Source organism: Hydractinia symbiolongicarpus, chromosome 13 (assembly GCF_029227915.1).
Source record: "Hydractinia symbiolongicarpus strain clone_291-10 chromosome 13, HSymV2.1, whole genome shotgun sequence".
Classification (NCBI taxonomy): domain Eukaryota; kingdom Metazoa; phylum Cnidaria; class Hydrozoa; order Anthoathecata; family Hydractiniidae; genus Hydractinia; species Hydractinia symbiolongicarpus.
This window is the reverse complement of record NC_079887.1, coordinates 18,373,201-18,390,241: the sequence shown is the minus strand read 5'-3', so window position 1 is coordinate 18,390,241 and position 17,041 is coordinate 18,373,201. Positions and strand designations below refer to the sequence as shown.

The 17,041-nt window shown below is 33.0% G+C and overlaps 4 protein-coding genes across 5 annotated transcripts; all 4 read left to right on the top strand.

The window, feature by feature from the left end:
* The first annotated feature begins 5,182 nt into the window (after positions 1-5,182).
* On the top strand, positions 5,183-6,444 carry LOC130623619 (uncharacterized). Its single transcript, XM_057439120.1, has one exon. The coding sequence runs from the start codon at positions 5,239-5,241 to the stop codon at positions 6,442-6,444; it is 1,206 nt and encodes a 401-aa protein (XP_057295103.1). The 5' UTR covers positions 5,183-5,238.
* Positions 6,445-7,151: 707 nt separating this feature from the next.
* LOC130623618 (uncharacterized) lies at positions 7,152-9,002 on the top strand. Its single transcript, XM_057439119.1, has 2 exons — positions 7,152-7,507; positions 7,814-9,002. The coding sequence occupies exons 1-2, from the start codon at positions 7,162-7,164 to the stop codon at positions 8,848-8,850; spliced, it is 1,383 nt and encodes a 460-aa protein (XP_057295102.1). The 5' UTR covers positions 7,152-7,161; the 3' UTR covers positions 8,851-9,002.
* A 248-nt stretch (positions 9,003-9,250) lies between these two features.
* LOC130623151 (uncharacterized) lies at positions 9,251-10,081 on the top strand. Its single transcript, XM_057438639.1, has one exon. It carries the CDS (start codon positions 9,251-9,253, stop codon positions 10,079-10,081), a length of 831 nt encoding a protein of 276 aa, XP_057294622.1.
* A 680-nt stretch (positions 10,082-10,761) lies between these two features.
* Positions 10,762-12,815, top strand: LOC130623620 (uncharacterized). 2 transcript variants are annotated; one of them, XM_057439122.1, is made up of 4 exons: positions 10,762-11,445; positions 11,807-11,903; positions 12,143-12,544; positions 12,678-12,815. In XM_057439122.1, the coding sequence occupies exons 1-4, from the start codon at positions 10,883-10,885 to the stop codon at positions 12,720-12,722; spliced, it is 1,107 nt and encodes a 368-aa protein (XP_057295105.1). In that variant the 5' UTR covers positions 10,762-10,882; the 3' UTR covers positions 12,723-12,815. The 2 variants fall into 2 exon arrangements, with proteins under 2 accessions (XP_057295105.1, XP_057295104.1); XM_057439121.1 differs by lacking the exon at positions 12,678-12,815 and having other exon boundaries at positions 12,143-12,592.
* Positions 12,816-17,041: the final 4,226 nt, after the last annotated feature.

The window sequence follows — 17,041 nt, the reverse complement described above, 5'->3', positions numbered from 1 at the left end:
AACATTTTCTGTACATTTCCATTGGTTTACATGTAGAGATGTCACCAATTTCTTGTTAATGGTTTCAAGGATTTTCTTGCTTATACGTCCAAGTTCATTTTTCGCCGGATTAATTAACCGTACAGTCGGGTTATTTTCAAAATTCTCTTTGTGATCTTTTAAAGTAATAAAACAGTTAGTTTTAGAATTTATTTTTAATCTGTCGATAACATTGTCTCCTTTTAGAATAACTTTGCCTTTGTTTATGACCTGCTTGTGAATATTGCTGTTTGTTTTTTTGTAGGCTGATGTAATGGAATTTGTAATTAATTTATTGTAGTCTTCATTGGTTAGCCTATACATGTTTGAAGTTTTATCTGCGGCTGTTAGTGTTTTATTTGACCCACGGATTTCTTTCAAATCATTGTTTAGTCTATCTTGGAAGTTGTTACTTACGTACTGGAACTTAACGTTTTTGATCATCTCTAGTAAGTCGTTTTCAAAAGGTATCAATTCTTTGACTTGTGGCGGGCATTTTAAAGTTTTTAGTCCATATATATTAGTTTTTATCGGGTCTTCTACTTCAGATTTTTTTGTTTCAAAAAATATCGCTTTCCAACGCATTCGTTTTATAAACAATTCGACTTTTTCCGTGAGTTGCATTAAATATCTTCTTTTTGATGGTATTGGTATATTTTTAGTCGAGTAATTGAGGTTGATTTTCTCCATTTCTTGAGTGAATAAAAGCAAAGTGCTCAACAACAAAGGAGCGAATATAACAAGCGTACCAAGTACCTTAATTTCTTTTTCATTAAAGAGTGCTCAATAAGATAATAGAGCAAATACAGTGTGTAAAATGAAAAAAACAACTTCGTTTGGAACTCAAAGTTTCATGCGTTCGTTGAACACAATCTTCAGCCAACTGACTAAAAAATTTACAAAGTTAACGTTTAATATTCAATATCATGTTCTCACGTATATGCAATGACTTCATTTGACGTCAGTCATTAGTGTCAAAACTGGCCAACAAGAATTTGTTTTGGTGTCTACATTTTGATATAAGTTCACTTTTCTGGTTCAAAAGGTTGTTTCCTTTAAAGGTTAAAATTTCATATTTTTCGTTAAGGCAGAGGTTACAGTTTTTTGAATTGGGTTTATACGGGGAACATTTTTTGATGATTTTCCATCGAATTTTTGGTGTTTCTTTGTTCTTCTTCAATCGCCATACTTCTTTTGATAAGGCTGTATCATTCATGTATCGTTCTGTGTTGAATGATTTCTTATGGTTTGCGTAACGTTTTTTAAATGCCACTTCGCTAATGCCAATATAATTTGCCTCATACCGTGGATTTTCTTCAGACATCAAATTAGCTTGGTAAACAATGCATGGTGTTAGGCATTGGTGGTTTAAGGGACATAGTTCTTTTTTGATGCAGTTGCAGTTGTGTTCTTTTTGGGAAGGTTTGGTGTTAATAATGTTTTTATTATGGGCATCTATGTGTTGTTTCATGTTAGGCACGCAACTGTAGCTTACTTTAACATTGTTTCGGTTAAATATTTTGTGATACTTGTGTTTTCGAGTAAAATGTTTGTCGATTAGCGATAAAAATTGCTTTGCGATTCTTGTTTTAACATTTACGCTGTAGGGGGGATTAAACCAAATTATATTTCTTTTTCTGTTTTTTTTGTTATTGTTTTTTTGTTTGTTTGTGTATGTAAGTTTTTTGGAATAACCTGAGTTTTTGAGCGCTTGTTCGTAGTAAGGTGTAGATTGGTAAAATATTTTTTCGTTTGCAGACAGTAGTGAAAGTCGTTCTTCTAAGGCTATTGGAACTTGTTTAATAATTGAAGGTGGATGGTTAGATTCTACGTTTATGTAACTGGTTTCGTCATTAGGTTTACGGTAAGGTTTATAGGTTCCGTTGTTTAAGTTGAAGGTACAATCCAAATAGTTTACAATTTTCATGTTACTCTGGATTGTTATTGATAATCCACATTCTTTAAATGTTTTTTGGATGTCTTTCTTAATTTTCTCTAGTTGTGGTCCACTTTTCTGCTTAAACACGGCTAATCCATCGTCTCTATACAAACCAATATCGCTTTTTTTGTATTTCTTAGCTACAAGATTTAGTATGTACGTTCCTACAAGTTCACAGGTTTCGGCACCATCATATGCGCCCATTGTAACGTCAAATAAACCACTGTTCGATTTAATCCATGTGTCATTACCGTTAAACAATAAAGATTTTTTTGAATGTTTTATGATTTCTTCATCTTTTTTAGAGATTTTGACAATTGTCTTGGCAAACGTTAATGCTTTATTAAGTGTTGTTTCATTAATAGAAGGATAAAAATCCTTAACGTCAAACATTAAGAATTTATGTTTGTCTTTATTTTCAATTTTGTTAAACCATTCTATAACATTTTCTGTACATTTCCATTGGTTTACATGTAGAGATGTCACCAATTTCTTGTTAATGGTTTCAAGGATTTTCTTGCTTATACGTCCAAGTTCATTTTTCGCCGGATTAATTAACCGTACAGTCGGGTTATTTTCAAAATTCTCTTTGTGATCTTTTAAAGTAATAAAACAGTTAGTTTTAGAATTTATTTTTAATCTGTCGATAACATTGTCTCCTTTTAGAATAACTTTGCCTTTGTTTATGACCTGCTTGTGAATATTGCTGTTTGTTTTTTTGTAGGCTGATGTAATGGAATTTGTAATTAATTTATTGTAGTCTTCATTGGTTAGCCTATACATGTTTGAAGTTTTATCTGCGGCTGTTAGTGTTTTATTTGACCCACGGATTTCTTTCAAATCATTGTTTAGTCTATCTTGGAAGTTGTTACTTACGTACTGGAACTTAACGTTTTTGATCATCTCTAGTAAGTCGTTTTCAAAAGGTATCAATTCTTTGACTTGTGGCGGGCATTTTAAAGTTTTTAGTCCATATATATTAGTTTTTATCGGGTCTTCTACTTCAGATTTTTTTGTTTCAAAAAATATCGCTTTCCAACGCATTCGTTTTATAAACAATTCGACTTTTTCCGTGAGTTGCATTAAATATCTTCTTTTTGATGGTATTGGTATATTTTTAGTCGAGTAATTGAGGTTGATTTTCTCCATTTCTTGAGTGAATAAAAGCAAAGTGCTCAACAACAAAGGAGCGAATATAACAAGCGTACCAAGTACCTTAATTTCTTTTTCATTAAAGAGTGCTCAATAAGATAATAGAGCAAATACAGTGTGTAAAATGAAAAAAACAACTTCGTTTGGAACTCAAAGTTTCATGCGTTCGTTGAACACAATCTTCAGCCAACTGACTAAAAAATTTACAAAGTTAACGTTTAATATTCAATATCATGTTCTCACGTATATGCAATGACTTCATTTGACGTCAGTCATTAGTGTCAAAACTGGCCAACAAGAATTTGTTTTGGTGTCTACATTTTGATATAAGTTCACTTTTCTGGTTCAAAAGGTTGTTTCCTTTAAAGGTTAAAATTTCATATTTTTCGTTAAGGCAGAGGTTACAGTTTTTTGAATTGGGTTTATACGGGGAACATTTTTTGATGATTTTCCATCGAATTTTTGGTGTTTCTTTGTTCTTCTTCAATCGCCATACTTCTTTTGATAAGGCTGTATCATTCATGTATCGTTCTGTGTTGAATGATTTCTTATGGTTTGCGTAACGTTTTTTAAATGCCACTTCGCTAATGCCAATATAATTTGCCTCATACCGTGGATTTTCTTCAGACATCAAATTAGCTTGGTAAACAATGCATGGTGTTAGGCATTGGTGGTTTAAGGGACATAGTTCTTTTTTGATGCAGTTGCAGTTGTGTTCTTTTTGGGAAGGTTTGGTGTTAATAATGTTTTTATTATGGGCATCTATGTGTTGTTTCATGTTAGGCACGCAACTGTAGCTTACTTTAACATTGTTTCGGTTAAATATTTTGTGATACTTGTGTTTTCGAGTAAAATGTTTGTCGATTAGCGATAAAAATTGCTTTGCGATTCTTGTTTTAACATTTACGCTGTAGGGGGGATTAAACCAAATTATATTTCTTTTTCTGTTTTTTTTGTTATTGTTTTTTTGTTTGTTTGTGTATGTAAGTTTTTTGGAATAACCTGAGTTTTTGAGCGCTTGTTCGTAGTAAGGTGTAGATTGGTAAAATATTTTTTCGTTTGCAGACAGTAGTGAAAGTCGTTCTTCTAAGGCTATTGGAACTTGTTTAATAATTGAAGGTGGATGGTTAGATTCTACGTTTATGTAACTGGTTTCGTCATTAGGTTTACGGTAAGGTTTATAGGTTCCGTTGTTTAAGTTGAAGGTACAATCCAAATAGTTTACAATTTTCATGTTACTCTGGATTGTTATTGATAATCCACATTCTTTAAATGTTTTTTGGATGTCTTTCTTAATTTTCTCTAGTTGTGGTCCACTTTTCTGCTTAAACACGGCTAATCCATCGTCTCTATACAAACCAATATCGCTTTTTTTGTATTTCTTAGCTACAAGATTTAGTATGTACGTTCCTACAAGTTCACAGGTTTCGGCACCATCATATGCGCCCATTGTAACGTCAAATAAACCACTGTTCGATTTAATCCATGTGTCATTACCGTTAAACAATAAAGATTTTTTTGAATGTTTTATGATTTCTTCATCTTTTTTAGAGATTTTGACAATTGTCTTGGCAAACGTTAATGCTTTATTAAGTGTTGTTTCATTAATAGAAGGATAAAAATCCTTAACGTCAAACATTAAGAATTTATGTTTGTCTTTATTTTCAATTTTGTTAAACCATTCTATAACATTTTCTGTACATTTCCATTGGTTTACATGTAGAGATGTCACCAATTTCTTGTTAATGGTTGAATTTCTTGTTAATGGTTGAATGGCTGAAGATTGTGTTCAACGAACGCATGAAACTTTGAGTTCCAAACGAAGTTGTTTTTTTCATTTTACACACTATATATATATATATATATATATATATATATATATATATATATATATATATATATATATATATATATATATATATATATATATATATATATATATATATATATATATATATATATATATATATATATATATATATATATATATATATATATATATATATATATATATATATATATATATATATATATATATATATATATATATATATATATATATATATATATATATGTTTTTGTAATTTTGAAACTGAAAAATATTATGTTTTATAGAAGCAAACAGAAAAATGAAATACAATTGTCAATTTTGTGAGCACACTTCAGTTTGTTTTAAGTGGCTTATTAAACATATGTGGGATTTCCATTCATTATCTCAAAAGTTTGCTGTTGTTTGTGGCGTTTCCAGTTGCATAAAAAAATTCAGAAATGAGAAAAGTTTTCTGAGACATCTGAAATTAAAACATGGAAACTTTTACCTTAATCATATGAAAAGGTATACAACTGATTTTCCTGAAGCAGTGGGTACTTCAAAGCAGACTGAAGATGATGTAAATTATGAGACACTCATCAACAAAGATGCTAATGAGGTTGAATTGGATGATACCTGTTTTGATGATGTATCTGAATGTTCACCACTGTCACTTGATTTCGATTCAATCATTGCTGATATACTAGTCGAACTCAGAGAAAGGTATTATGTAACTCAAAACGCTGTTTCATTCATTTGTGAAAAAGTGTGCAATATTCTTCGCATTGATAGAGAAGTGCACAAAAAGCAAATTGTTAATTCACTATATGATAATCCTGGACCCTTAATTCATGAAGAGACAAAAATATTTCTTGATTGTGAAAGTCCTTTCAAAAAATCGCTTGATAGATTCCGAAATGGGACAGTCTTGACTAACTTTGTTGCAAAAAAGCCTGAGTATGTGGCCCCCAGTGAAGTTTTTCTTGGTTACAGTGACAGTGGTTCAAAAGAAACCATGCAAGAGATAGATAGATCTATCTCTTGCATTTTCAAGACATTGAAAAGTATGTTATGCCATGAAGATGTATTGGGTGAAGTTTTACAGCCGGTGACAGTGGAATGTCAGAATGGAAGATTGAATCGCTTTTCTGATGGATCATTGCATCAAGCTAATTCCCTATTTTCTCATAAGCCAAATGCACTACAAATAGTCTTATATCATGATGATTTCCAAGTTGCCAACCCTCTTGGGAATAAAACACATAAATGTAAAGTTTCAGGATTTTATTTAATATTGGGAAATTTAAAACCAGAGCACCGATCAAGATTGAAAGACATTCAGCTAGCTTTGTTGTGTAATGCATCGTTAGTGAAAAAATATGGATATAAGACAGTATTACATGGTGACCACTGTCCTGGAATGTCCTGGAATGTCCTGGAATTTAGTTTTTGTCCTGGGATGTCCTGGAATGTCCTGGACTTTCCTTCTTTTTTAGAGATTGTCCTGGAATGTCCTGGAATTTAGTTTGAAGGCTGCATATTTAATTTTTAAGGATAATCAAATTCTTTTTTTTAGGCTTTCTTGCTTGATTTCTAGTTTTATCATTGGTTTAGTATTTATCTACCATGGTATATCTATGTTATATTTCACTTGACCTTACCTAACAATTGAGTTTCTTATAGTTTACTTTTTATTTCTGTTTAGAATTAGACTAAAAGAGATTACTAATGATATAATAATGCCAAGGAAATCAAAATCTTTAGACGACTGGCTAAAAGATCCGAATTACAAGAGCTGGCTTTCCAAAAAAAATGAAGGCTTTGGAAGATGTAAATACTGCTCGAAAGATATTTGCGTCACAAATATGGGCGAAGCAGCTATCAAAAGTCATAAAAAAAGTAAAAAACACAATGAAAGAGAACCTGTTAATTCTTCTGTTCTCCCTTTTGTTACCGGTAACCAAAATGTAACAGATTCTTCCAAGCTAACGTACTCTTCTGAGCCAACATCCTCTTCTGAGCCAACATCCTCTGATAAAGCAAGTTTCTCAACTAAACCCTGTCAAGGTACTTTAGATTCCATGTTTGAGAGAGATCAAATATTATTTGCAGAAATCCGCTGGGCTATAAAGGTGGTCCAGGCTAACTTTTCCCAACGCTCTTGTGATGGACTCAGTGAACTATTTCATGTGATGTTTCCTGACAGCCAAATAGCAGAAAAATTTTCTTGCGGAAGAACCAAATGTCAGAAACAAAAATTTATCCACTGCCTTATTGTGGTCACAGGTGGTGTGAGAATGAAAACTGTGCAAATCGAGCAGACACCATATGGCCTGAATTTGTGAAGTTCATCAAACATCTAGATGGTCTTATAAAGTCCAGACAGCCACAGGGGAAATCATTTGCAGTTCTTCAAAAAGCAGTTAAAGATCCCTTGATGCCTACAAAACTCAAGTTGGTAGAGTTCATCGCTTCAAAGCTTAACAAATTTCTGAGAGGCTTTCAAACGGATCAACCAATGGTTCCATTCCTATGTGATGTCCTTAAGGATCTTCTTACTTCAATTATGAAAATGTTTATTCTAACAGGTAAGTTCACGAAGATCTGGTACAATATACAACAACAGAAGCTATAAATGACAGATACTATGAAAGACAACTCACTAATACTATTTATTTAAAGGATAGAACGAGACAGATCTACAGTACGTCTACAATAACATCTACATCTACTTATGACTACATTGACTTGTGTAAAAGTTACTGTACTGGACTGGTAAATGCCGTTTGCTTATCCTTTATATATTACACTTTTCTTATTTTGCTTGAGAATTGATTATTTATTTAACACCGATCTTTCCTTACCATTTTTGATTTTTTGATTGATACCTTCAGATACCATCAAAAAGGCTGATACAACAATGAAACTTTTAAAGATCGATGTCTCGGATAAGAACATACATAAGCCCTCTGAAACGATTGATGTTGGTATGGGTGCACAACTCCACATCTCACAATTTCGGAGAAGCGGTGATTTTAAAGGAAGTTCCCTTCGAAACTTTCATCAAGAAACTGTTCTGTTCTTATCCAGTGTGACCAGTCACATGGTAGAGAAATGCCCCCTGAAACACATGATCATTCGATGCTGCAGTTCAATCAATCCCAACAGGCTGGCCATTAGGGATGAAAGAGAAGTTTCAAAGTTAAGATTTTCCAAGATGTTAGAAAAGCTAACTTCTTTAGGGCAAGTCACCCCTAAAGTTGCTGATGATGCTAAAGAACAGTTCTCAAAGCTCATTAATGATGTTGTACCTGAACACCAGGAAAAGTTTCTCTCATTTGAAAAGTTTGATCAAAGGCTAGATACATTCTTTGCCCAGTTTCTAAAAACAAAAGGTTTTGAGTCTTTATGGAGTATTTTTAAGCTCGTATTCTGCCTGAGTCACGGACAATCTGCTATTGAACGAGGCTTCAAAGCAAATAAAGAATTCATTAAAGAGAACCAGTCAGAATGTTCGCTGAAATCATTAAGAATTCTGCACGATCACATGATTGCAAAAGAAGTGCGAGCACACAACATTCCAATTACAAGGGAATTAGTTAAGTCTGTCAAGTGTGCAAGATCGCGTTATGTTGAAATTAAAAATGAAAAGAAGAAGTTAAAAGTGGATTCTGGAAAAGCATTGAAACGAAAGGTTATTTCAACTGAAATTAAAGAAGTGCAAAGGAAAAAACAATTCCTCCAAACCAGTATAAACACTCTCATTAAAGATGCTGATGAATTGGCATTGAAAGCACACACAAATGCTGACTTTCAAATCCTCGGACGATCAAACGATTTACGAATGTTAGCCAACACCAAGAAAGAACAATTTGACGAGTTGGTTCAGATGGAGCAAGCATTAATACTTCGAAAGGATTCCATTGTTTGATTGGAAAAGTATTTTGTAGTCTTATGTTGCTATTCTGTTATTGGGGTTAATTTTTGTTTGGCTAGCTAGTGTTTATTTTAGTTCAGAGATTGAATTCTTATGTTGTTACAGCTTTTAGTTTTAAGCTCAAAGAAATACATGACTTTACTTTATTTGTTGTCCTGGAATGTTCTGGAATTTTTTATTTTTTTTCAATTTTGTCCTGAAATGTCCTGGATTTTAATTTAAAATGTCCTGGAAAAAAAGGTAAAATGTCCTGGAATGTCCTGGAATTTGAAAGTTTTTTTTGAGTGGTCACCATGTATTAAATCCCTGCATTGAAGACATCAAGAAGTTAGAAGAATTTGGAATTGAGATTGAATTTGATCAATCTTTGATAAAGTTTTTTGGATCTCTTTCGATGCTTGTAGCAGATAACCTTGCTGCCCATGCTATTGGCGGATATTATCAGAACTTTTCCACTGTGGAAAGATTTTGTCGCGTATGTAATCGTGTGAAGTCAAGAATTTGTGATATGACTTGCCATGATATTTTGAGAACCAAGGAGGCATACGATGCACAAGTACTGGAAGTAGAAAAAAATCCAGAACTGACAAAATTGTATGGTATCAAGGAAAGGTCAGTTCTGAACCAATTAAAATATTTTCATATAAGTACTGGTTGTCCTGGAGATATTGCACATGATATTTTTGAGGATTTTGCTGTGGATTTTGTTTCAATGCTGGTTGTTATTTTTTTGAAAGATAAATTGTTAACAATACCACACATCAACAAAAAGATAAATGAATTTCCATATGCAGAAGTTGATAAAAGTAACAAGCCTCAGATATTGAAAGATCGACCTTTAACCCAATTAAGATTTAAACAAACAGCATGTGAAATGTGGAACTTGCTTCGCTTGTTTCCATTAATGATTGGCAATGATATATATCGTGATAATGCTGCATGGATGTGCTTCATTCATTTTCTAGATATAGTTGAAAGGCTGTGTGCACCATCTTTTAATGAGGAAGAGTTATGTAAACTTGAGGAAAAAATCAAATTTTTTTTCCAACCATTTCTTACAATATTTCCAGATGACTCAATCAAACCTAAAGCACATTTTATCACTCACTATCCAATGAATATTCGTCTATTTGGTCCTCTTGTGAAGACGTTGCGGTTCGAATCGAATAATGGCTACTTGAAGTCTTGTGTAGCTGCATCACGAAATACAATAAATTTATGCTAATCTATGGCTGTACACCACCAAATGCTGATGTATTTAGAACATAAAGAAGATTTTTATTTTTCATCAGCTATAGAAGTCGTTGGATTAAAGGAAGTTCTGGTGTCCTCGTTACCAGAGAAGTTTTTTGATTTAATAAATAAAAAGTGTTCGATTTTTGGTGAGTCTATCAGTGAGGCGCGTGGCGTTACTCATCAGGGCCAAAATTACTACAGTGGAGATGCTGTAGTTTTATCATGTTTTGCTGGCAAGGTCGAATTTGGTGAGATTATATCTGTTTTTATTGTACATGATATACCCTATCTTATGTGCAACAAGTTGGAAGTATTATCTTTTGCTAAACATTTCAATTCATTTTCCATGAAAAGAATTCCTGATGTGTATGCGTTAGTCAGGGTTGATGATTTGCATGATTACCACCCTCTGGGTATTTATCATTTGGAGCAAATGTTTATACCTCTTCATCACTACATTCAATGCACCAAATAATATATAATAATCTACAACTTTTTTGTTATGTTGTATATAAAATGTTAAGATAATAGTTTAAAAATGTTAGAAGAAAGAGAGTATGCTTAATAATACTGTGTTCCTACTTTTTTTGGAGTAAATTGAAAAGGTGTTTTTTGTTTGTTAGTTTTACTATTGACATTTTGTGACTTTGGTTAAAGTAATTAAAATTCACTATTTTGCAACCTTTTCCTTGTGTCAGATATTGACATCTTTGTGGTCATACTGTTTTTTGACCAGTATCTCTATTGAAAATCTGTATCTTAACATTATTGTTATTTATAGTGCATAAAAATGGTGTTATTTGACACAGAAATAATCTTGTTGGTTGAATATTTGAACATGAGAAAACGTATTAAAGTTTTTGATACTGATGACTTAAAAGAATTAATTGAAACAGCCTTTTCTGCCAGTCCGGTGAAGCTTCCCCAAGAATACCTTGTGCAATGTTTTGACAGTGAAATCCAAGATTATTTAGATCTTGATGACGAAAAGGTCCTGGAAGTAAACAACAAAATAAAGATTCTCCCAGTTTATGATGTTTCGTTAAATGAGTCTTTGTCACGCTCGTTTAACGAACCATGTGCAGCACAGCCTGACATGAACAAGGAAAATGATGAATCTAGCAGTAAAAATGAAAAATTGGTAAAGGAACCTGACGAAAATGTTGAAAAATTATCTACTTTTAGTTGTGGTAGCTCTTCCAATACTAAGCCATGGCCACATCCATTTATAATTAAAGATAAAATGGTTCGGCCATCCACACTCAAACTTCTGCAACAGAAAGTGAAACTAACTACTGCAGATGTGACATCTCTATTCTCTTCGATCTTGGATGAAGTGATTGAATATACATAGTAAGATCTTTCAGTTGTTAATATTTTTAGGTGTTTTCCTTCATATTAATTGCCACTTTTTTTTTCAATATAAGCACTCCAGTAGGTATACGTGCAAGCAGTCAGTTGGTATAATTTACAGAAATTTTCATCTAAACGTCTATTTCTGGTAAAATGGGGTATGCATGTGGTGAAACTCACACACAGTGTTCTGCATGTGCATTAGCGTGTGCTGTTTCAGTCTAATAAAATTTGTAGTTTTACGGATGCTATCAGTAGCAGGCATCAAAGATTTTTGAGTGTGCACTTGCTATTGCACACGTCTCCTGAAACAGACTGCAAGGATATAAAAATGCTGTTTAACATTGGTCAATATTTTTAGCTATCCAACACCATGGCAATACATGGAACTAACAATGGCGATTTTGGTGAAGTGGCCTCATCTGATGAATGCATATCCAACAGAATTGGATGCTAAGGTAATGTTCTAACATGTTAGTCTCCTTTGAATCCTTGGTGTAAACTTAATTATCAGCGTTTGCTAAAGTGTAAGCACTGCATCAATCCACGTTTAAATTTAAGTGACTCGTGTACCTCTCAAGTGAATGACTGATTATCTGAATTCAGCTCTGGTTTATAATATGTTGCATGGCCTACATGTGAGATAATAATGATGGTAGCAGCGTACCCATAATGTTTTAAAATTTATACCTTTTAGTGGGCATGGAAAAAAAAACTGAGAGAATTTTTCCGTAATACTAGAAAGCGGAAATGTGGACAGCTTCCTGAAATAATCTTAATGAAAAGCAAGTTTTCTAAGCAACCAAAAAAAGATGCTGCTCATGAAATTAAAGGAGCTGTTAGAAGCAGCAATGTCTGGGGTGTTAAAAACCACCTACCAGCTTGTGATCCAGGAGAAGATGATGAACCATGGAGATGCATAGACGAACCCCGAACCCTTGTCAAGCAGTATAATGTGCATCATTATAACAGAAAGATGTCAGTATTACAGGTTGCTATGAATAAAACATTTTCATGGCGGAGGAAATTGATTATTGAAGATGGGTGTAGTGTAGCGGAATTATTTGATAAGTTCCCCCTGTTAAAAGAACCTCGACAGGTAAAAAGCATTCAAGTTACAGATTTATATTATATTTTCATCGCCTGAACCATGTAAGATTTATAAGAATGTTATATTTTTGGCTCGATATGGGAATACTGTTATTTCTAACAATCGGATCTATTGTTTTTAGCAAATATTTGAGCCTCATATTCTTATATTCTATCATATTCTTTAACTGAGTTGGATGTTGACCTCTGTTTTCAACAGCATTTATCTAAAAATGCAGCAAAAATCATCAGATTGCAACCTCCTAAGCTACATATTGATCCTAATTTGATGGAGACAATTAGTTGTGAAGCTACATGTGATGGTGAGATGCACTTTTTTGTTCCTTTTTACCAATTTGGAAATAGTCTGGCAATCCCTTAATGAGAATTCATGTGAAACAACAGTGTTTTCGAGAACATTGCAAAGTATATTGGCTACATCTTTTTTTTTTTTTTTTTGTAAGATTCGAACCATTAGCTTGGGTTTTTCTTTTAGAGAAATATCAAATGTCCATGGTACTGCTGCCTCATCTTTTGAGAGAAGATGCATCCAACTTGTTCCAAAATTTTGGCAAAAAGACCTTTGTCCAAATATGTGCTACTGGTCATGTTCCTACGTTATCAGATGTGTTTAGGACGGGTGCAACATATCGTGTCGTGATCGATGGTAATGAGACGGATGCGACTGACAGCCTCATTATGGCTTTCGAAGTAGTGTTCGCCCTACATTACTTGTTTAACCTGGCTTATCCTACATGCTTAGAAGCCTTTTTCAGTTTTATTCAGAAACATATTATAAAATTAAAGGTTGGTACAGCACCCAATTCAAAAGCGCTGAAGCTAATTTCTAAGTTAAACGAAATATAATATTTTTTGGTTTTTATCTTTCACCTTAACTCTGTTTATGCAAAAACGAATCACACTTGCTTTATTACGTTGTGTAGATCTGGAGCATTCTTAAATGTCTAAATATTGCTGCGTCAGTTTATGGTTTGTATATGATGTTTCTTCCAGGAAAACATCGTTTGACATACTTTTTCTGAAAGCCATATACCTAAGCTACTTCGTGGTGCCAATAGAAATTTATCTCTCTACGCGTGGTTGTCATTAATTTCGTTCAGTTTGAAATTCTGATCAAACATCATTTGAGATTTTCTTAAAACTCTCCGTGTCAAAATAGGGTTTTTTAGGTTGTATTTTGCAGACCAGAATATCCAAAAAAACAAACAACTCGTGTGGTCCCCCTGTAAATTTTTTCATAAGAAAATCTTATACAATTGGATAGATCTCGAAGTGAAGATGAAAAAATGGTATATCTAAAATTAACTTGTTGCATTATCGGGATAATAAAGTCTGTTTAATAAATGGCCAAAAGGGCTAATTAGTAAAATTGTTCCAAAAGTATTTATTGCAGATTAATATATAGATTATTATATTAGTGTATATTATTTATTTTTCAATTATGCCGTAGATAATTTTTATATTAAGGATACATGAAACATATTACCCATGTTGAGAAGAGTGTCTATATTTCCTAAACTGCGAAATAAAAGTATATATTTTCTGAAAGCCACATAAATTTCCTATCGAATAGTGTTATTTTTGTCATAAAATAATAAACTGGGAAAACGTAAAAAATTATCGAACACATTTTTCGAGTTGCCAACTCTCGAGTCTAAAAGGCACAGGCATTTAAAGCTTATCGCAAAAAATCACACCATTTAAATCTACTCCAATTGAGTACTAAAATAGTGTCTGGGTTTGGCTTTTTAGGGTCTAGTTCTGAATTTATATCGAAAAGTTGCTTTTCGAGCTTCTCTGTTGTTCTTTTTACCTTCACACTGTGAAAATATCTTAACAATTTATTTTTAAGAAAAAAACAGACATTTAAAATAAATATTCTATGAATTATAAGCTTTCCAATGATATAAAAATCAAAAAATTGACGAAAATAACGATTTTGGTGTTTCATGTATCCTTAAAATTGTATCATATTCCATGAAAGATTCCTATTTTTATGCATGTATATAATATATTTATTTTTTAATTATTCCGAAGAAACTTTTAACATTAACATTGTAACTTCTTTATTCTATGAAAGATTCCTATTTTTATGCATATATTTTTTCTTTCAATGTTATACTTTACTAGAAAAAACTTTTACCAATGTATTCTTTTCACCAACTTTAGGTAAGGTAGTCATAAACTAGGTAAAGACAGTCATTTGGACTAGGTAAAGACAGTCATTAGGACTAGGTAACAGCAGTCATTAGGACTAGGTAACGGTAGTCTTTTACAAAAGACTCACCACGGTAGTAGAAATTACTACTTGACCTGAGTATATTCGACTTACTAAAGGTTGTCAACCTGACTCACGAAAGATCGTCATTTACGAATGACTACCTAACGTCGTAATTCTTACTCACAATTGCGTATAATTTTGACTCTCTAAAAAGAGTAAATCTGACTCACGAAAGGTAGTAATAAAAACTCATGAAAGGTAGTCCCGATAGGCACTGTAAAAAGACTACCTTTCGGTATTCAATTTTACTACCTTGCATCTCTCGCGATAAACACTAACTACTTGAAATTTTTAACAAAACAAATCATTTAAAAACAGATATCATTAACTACATTTACACATTTTGTGTCAATCAGGATAGCGCTGTATATGTATATATGCTAAGTCATTTCGTTATGTTGGTAGAACCACAAACATTTTCCATGCCTGTCAGCATAACTTCTTTAGTGAAATGTGAAAAACTTTCGTCATTTCACCCATTAATTAAAACCATGCTTTTTTCCTAATATTTTAATAATTAAAATAGTTCCCAGGAATTATTTTGATATAAGATTAGAGCTTTTAAACCAATCATCATCAAGTCTTGTCGAAGTCATTCTCCCAAAACTAGTCACGACTAGTGTTCTCGTCTGTGGCCTTGTGGCATTTTAAGAAGTCGTTTAAAAAGTGTCTATTGCCAGAAGCTTTGAATCTACAAAGCAAACATACAAGTTGTCATGCAGCTATTCGATTTATTGTATTGCTATCAAATCACTTGTAGGTAGCTACCCCAAGACAACACAGGAACTTTGAGTTTAAGACAGGCCTTTTTAGAGTTGTTGAAAGTGAAACTATAAACAGTTTTATGCTCAAACTTGCTAGCACAGCAATAGAAAGTTCAAGAATCAATGGAATAAAAAATAAACAGATGTACCTGAAAACGTTGTCATTATAAAGTTAATGCTATAATTTTGTTAACTCAAAAAAAAAAGTCTGTTGATTTTGCCAAACTGCTTTCTTCTGCAATTCCAGGCGACACAGAGAATAAATGTTTTCCAGTCATGTTTCTTTTTAGCAACATTGCTCAATTTCATTCCGCAATCATATATTCAAGCCTTCCATTCACTTGCTGCAAGTCAATACAAAACTTTCTTAGCCTTTAGACATGTTAAATCCTACCCTATCCAACCGACCGGCTACCGGGAGGCAATAACAATAGGTAGAGTAAATTAATTTCAATCTTTCTTTACTGTAAATTTCGACGACTTCGGCGGGATTCTTCTTGACGTCACATATTCTTTGTTTTACAAGAGTCCAGAAGTCCACACTTCGGCGCGATTCTTCTTGGCGTCAAAATTATTTGTTTGTTTGAGAGGGTCAAAAGTCCACACTTCGGCTGCCGCCGAAGTCGACTATTTTACGGCAGAAGACAAGGAATCGCGCAACAATCGGAAAAAAGCGGCAATGTAGTTAAACTACCGTGAAACCAGAGAGTTGAGCCTCGTGAAACACTCCTGAGTAGTTTAGATAAAAATTTTAACTCGACTCCTGGGCGCAAGGAACCTTTTTAAACGCCAATAATAAAATTATGCGTTGCTTCCAACCGATTACTAGTTTAGATCGACATGATCTTCTCATTGGCAATTTCTACTTAGGCAATCCTACCTCACTTTAAGTTGGATTTTTTAATTTTTTTTTTCTTGCAATATGTGTCCAGTCTTTAGGATCAATTTTATAAACATTTTACATAGCCGTATTTTGAATGATACCCAAAATTGTTCGATCAGGCTATATCTTTTGTGCCATTTGGAAATCTGGAAATGCTTTTATTGTCAGTGCCCTTAACTTAGAATGTTTGGGCGTATAAATATGGTTAGGATTTCGATTTTATGTATTCCCTTTATATTAGGCATTTAAACACGTGTCATTGTAGAGTGATTCAGTACAGTACAGTTTGAGTGTAATCTACCGCGTACACGCTAATATCACACCTTTGCGTGGAGGACGGCAGTCGTTTGCCTTTTGTTATAATTAAATCCCTTGAGCGTTTTGCGAGTTTATATTTGCGTGTTAAAAAACAATGCGCTCGCGAAGAAATATCGGAGCAATTATATTTTTTTTTAATAGCGAGATGCATTGTGTAAATGTATTGCTATTCCCTTTAGCGTGAAGTAATTAAATAATAAAAGTCTTTCGCGAAGTTTTATAATACATTGCGCGAGAATG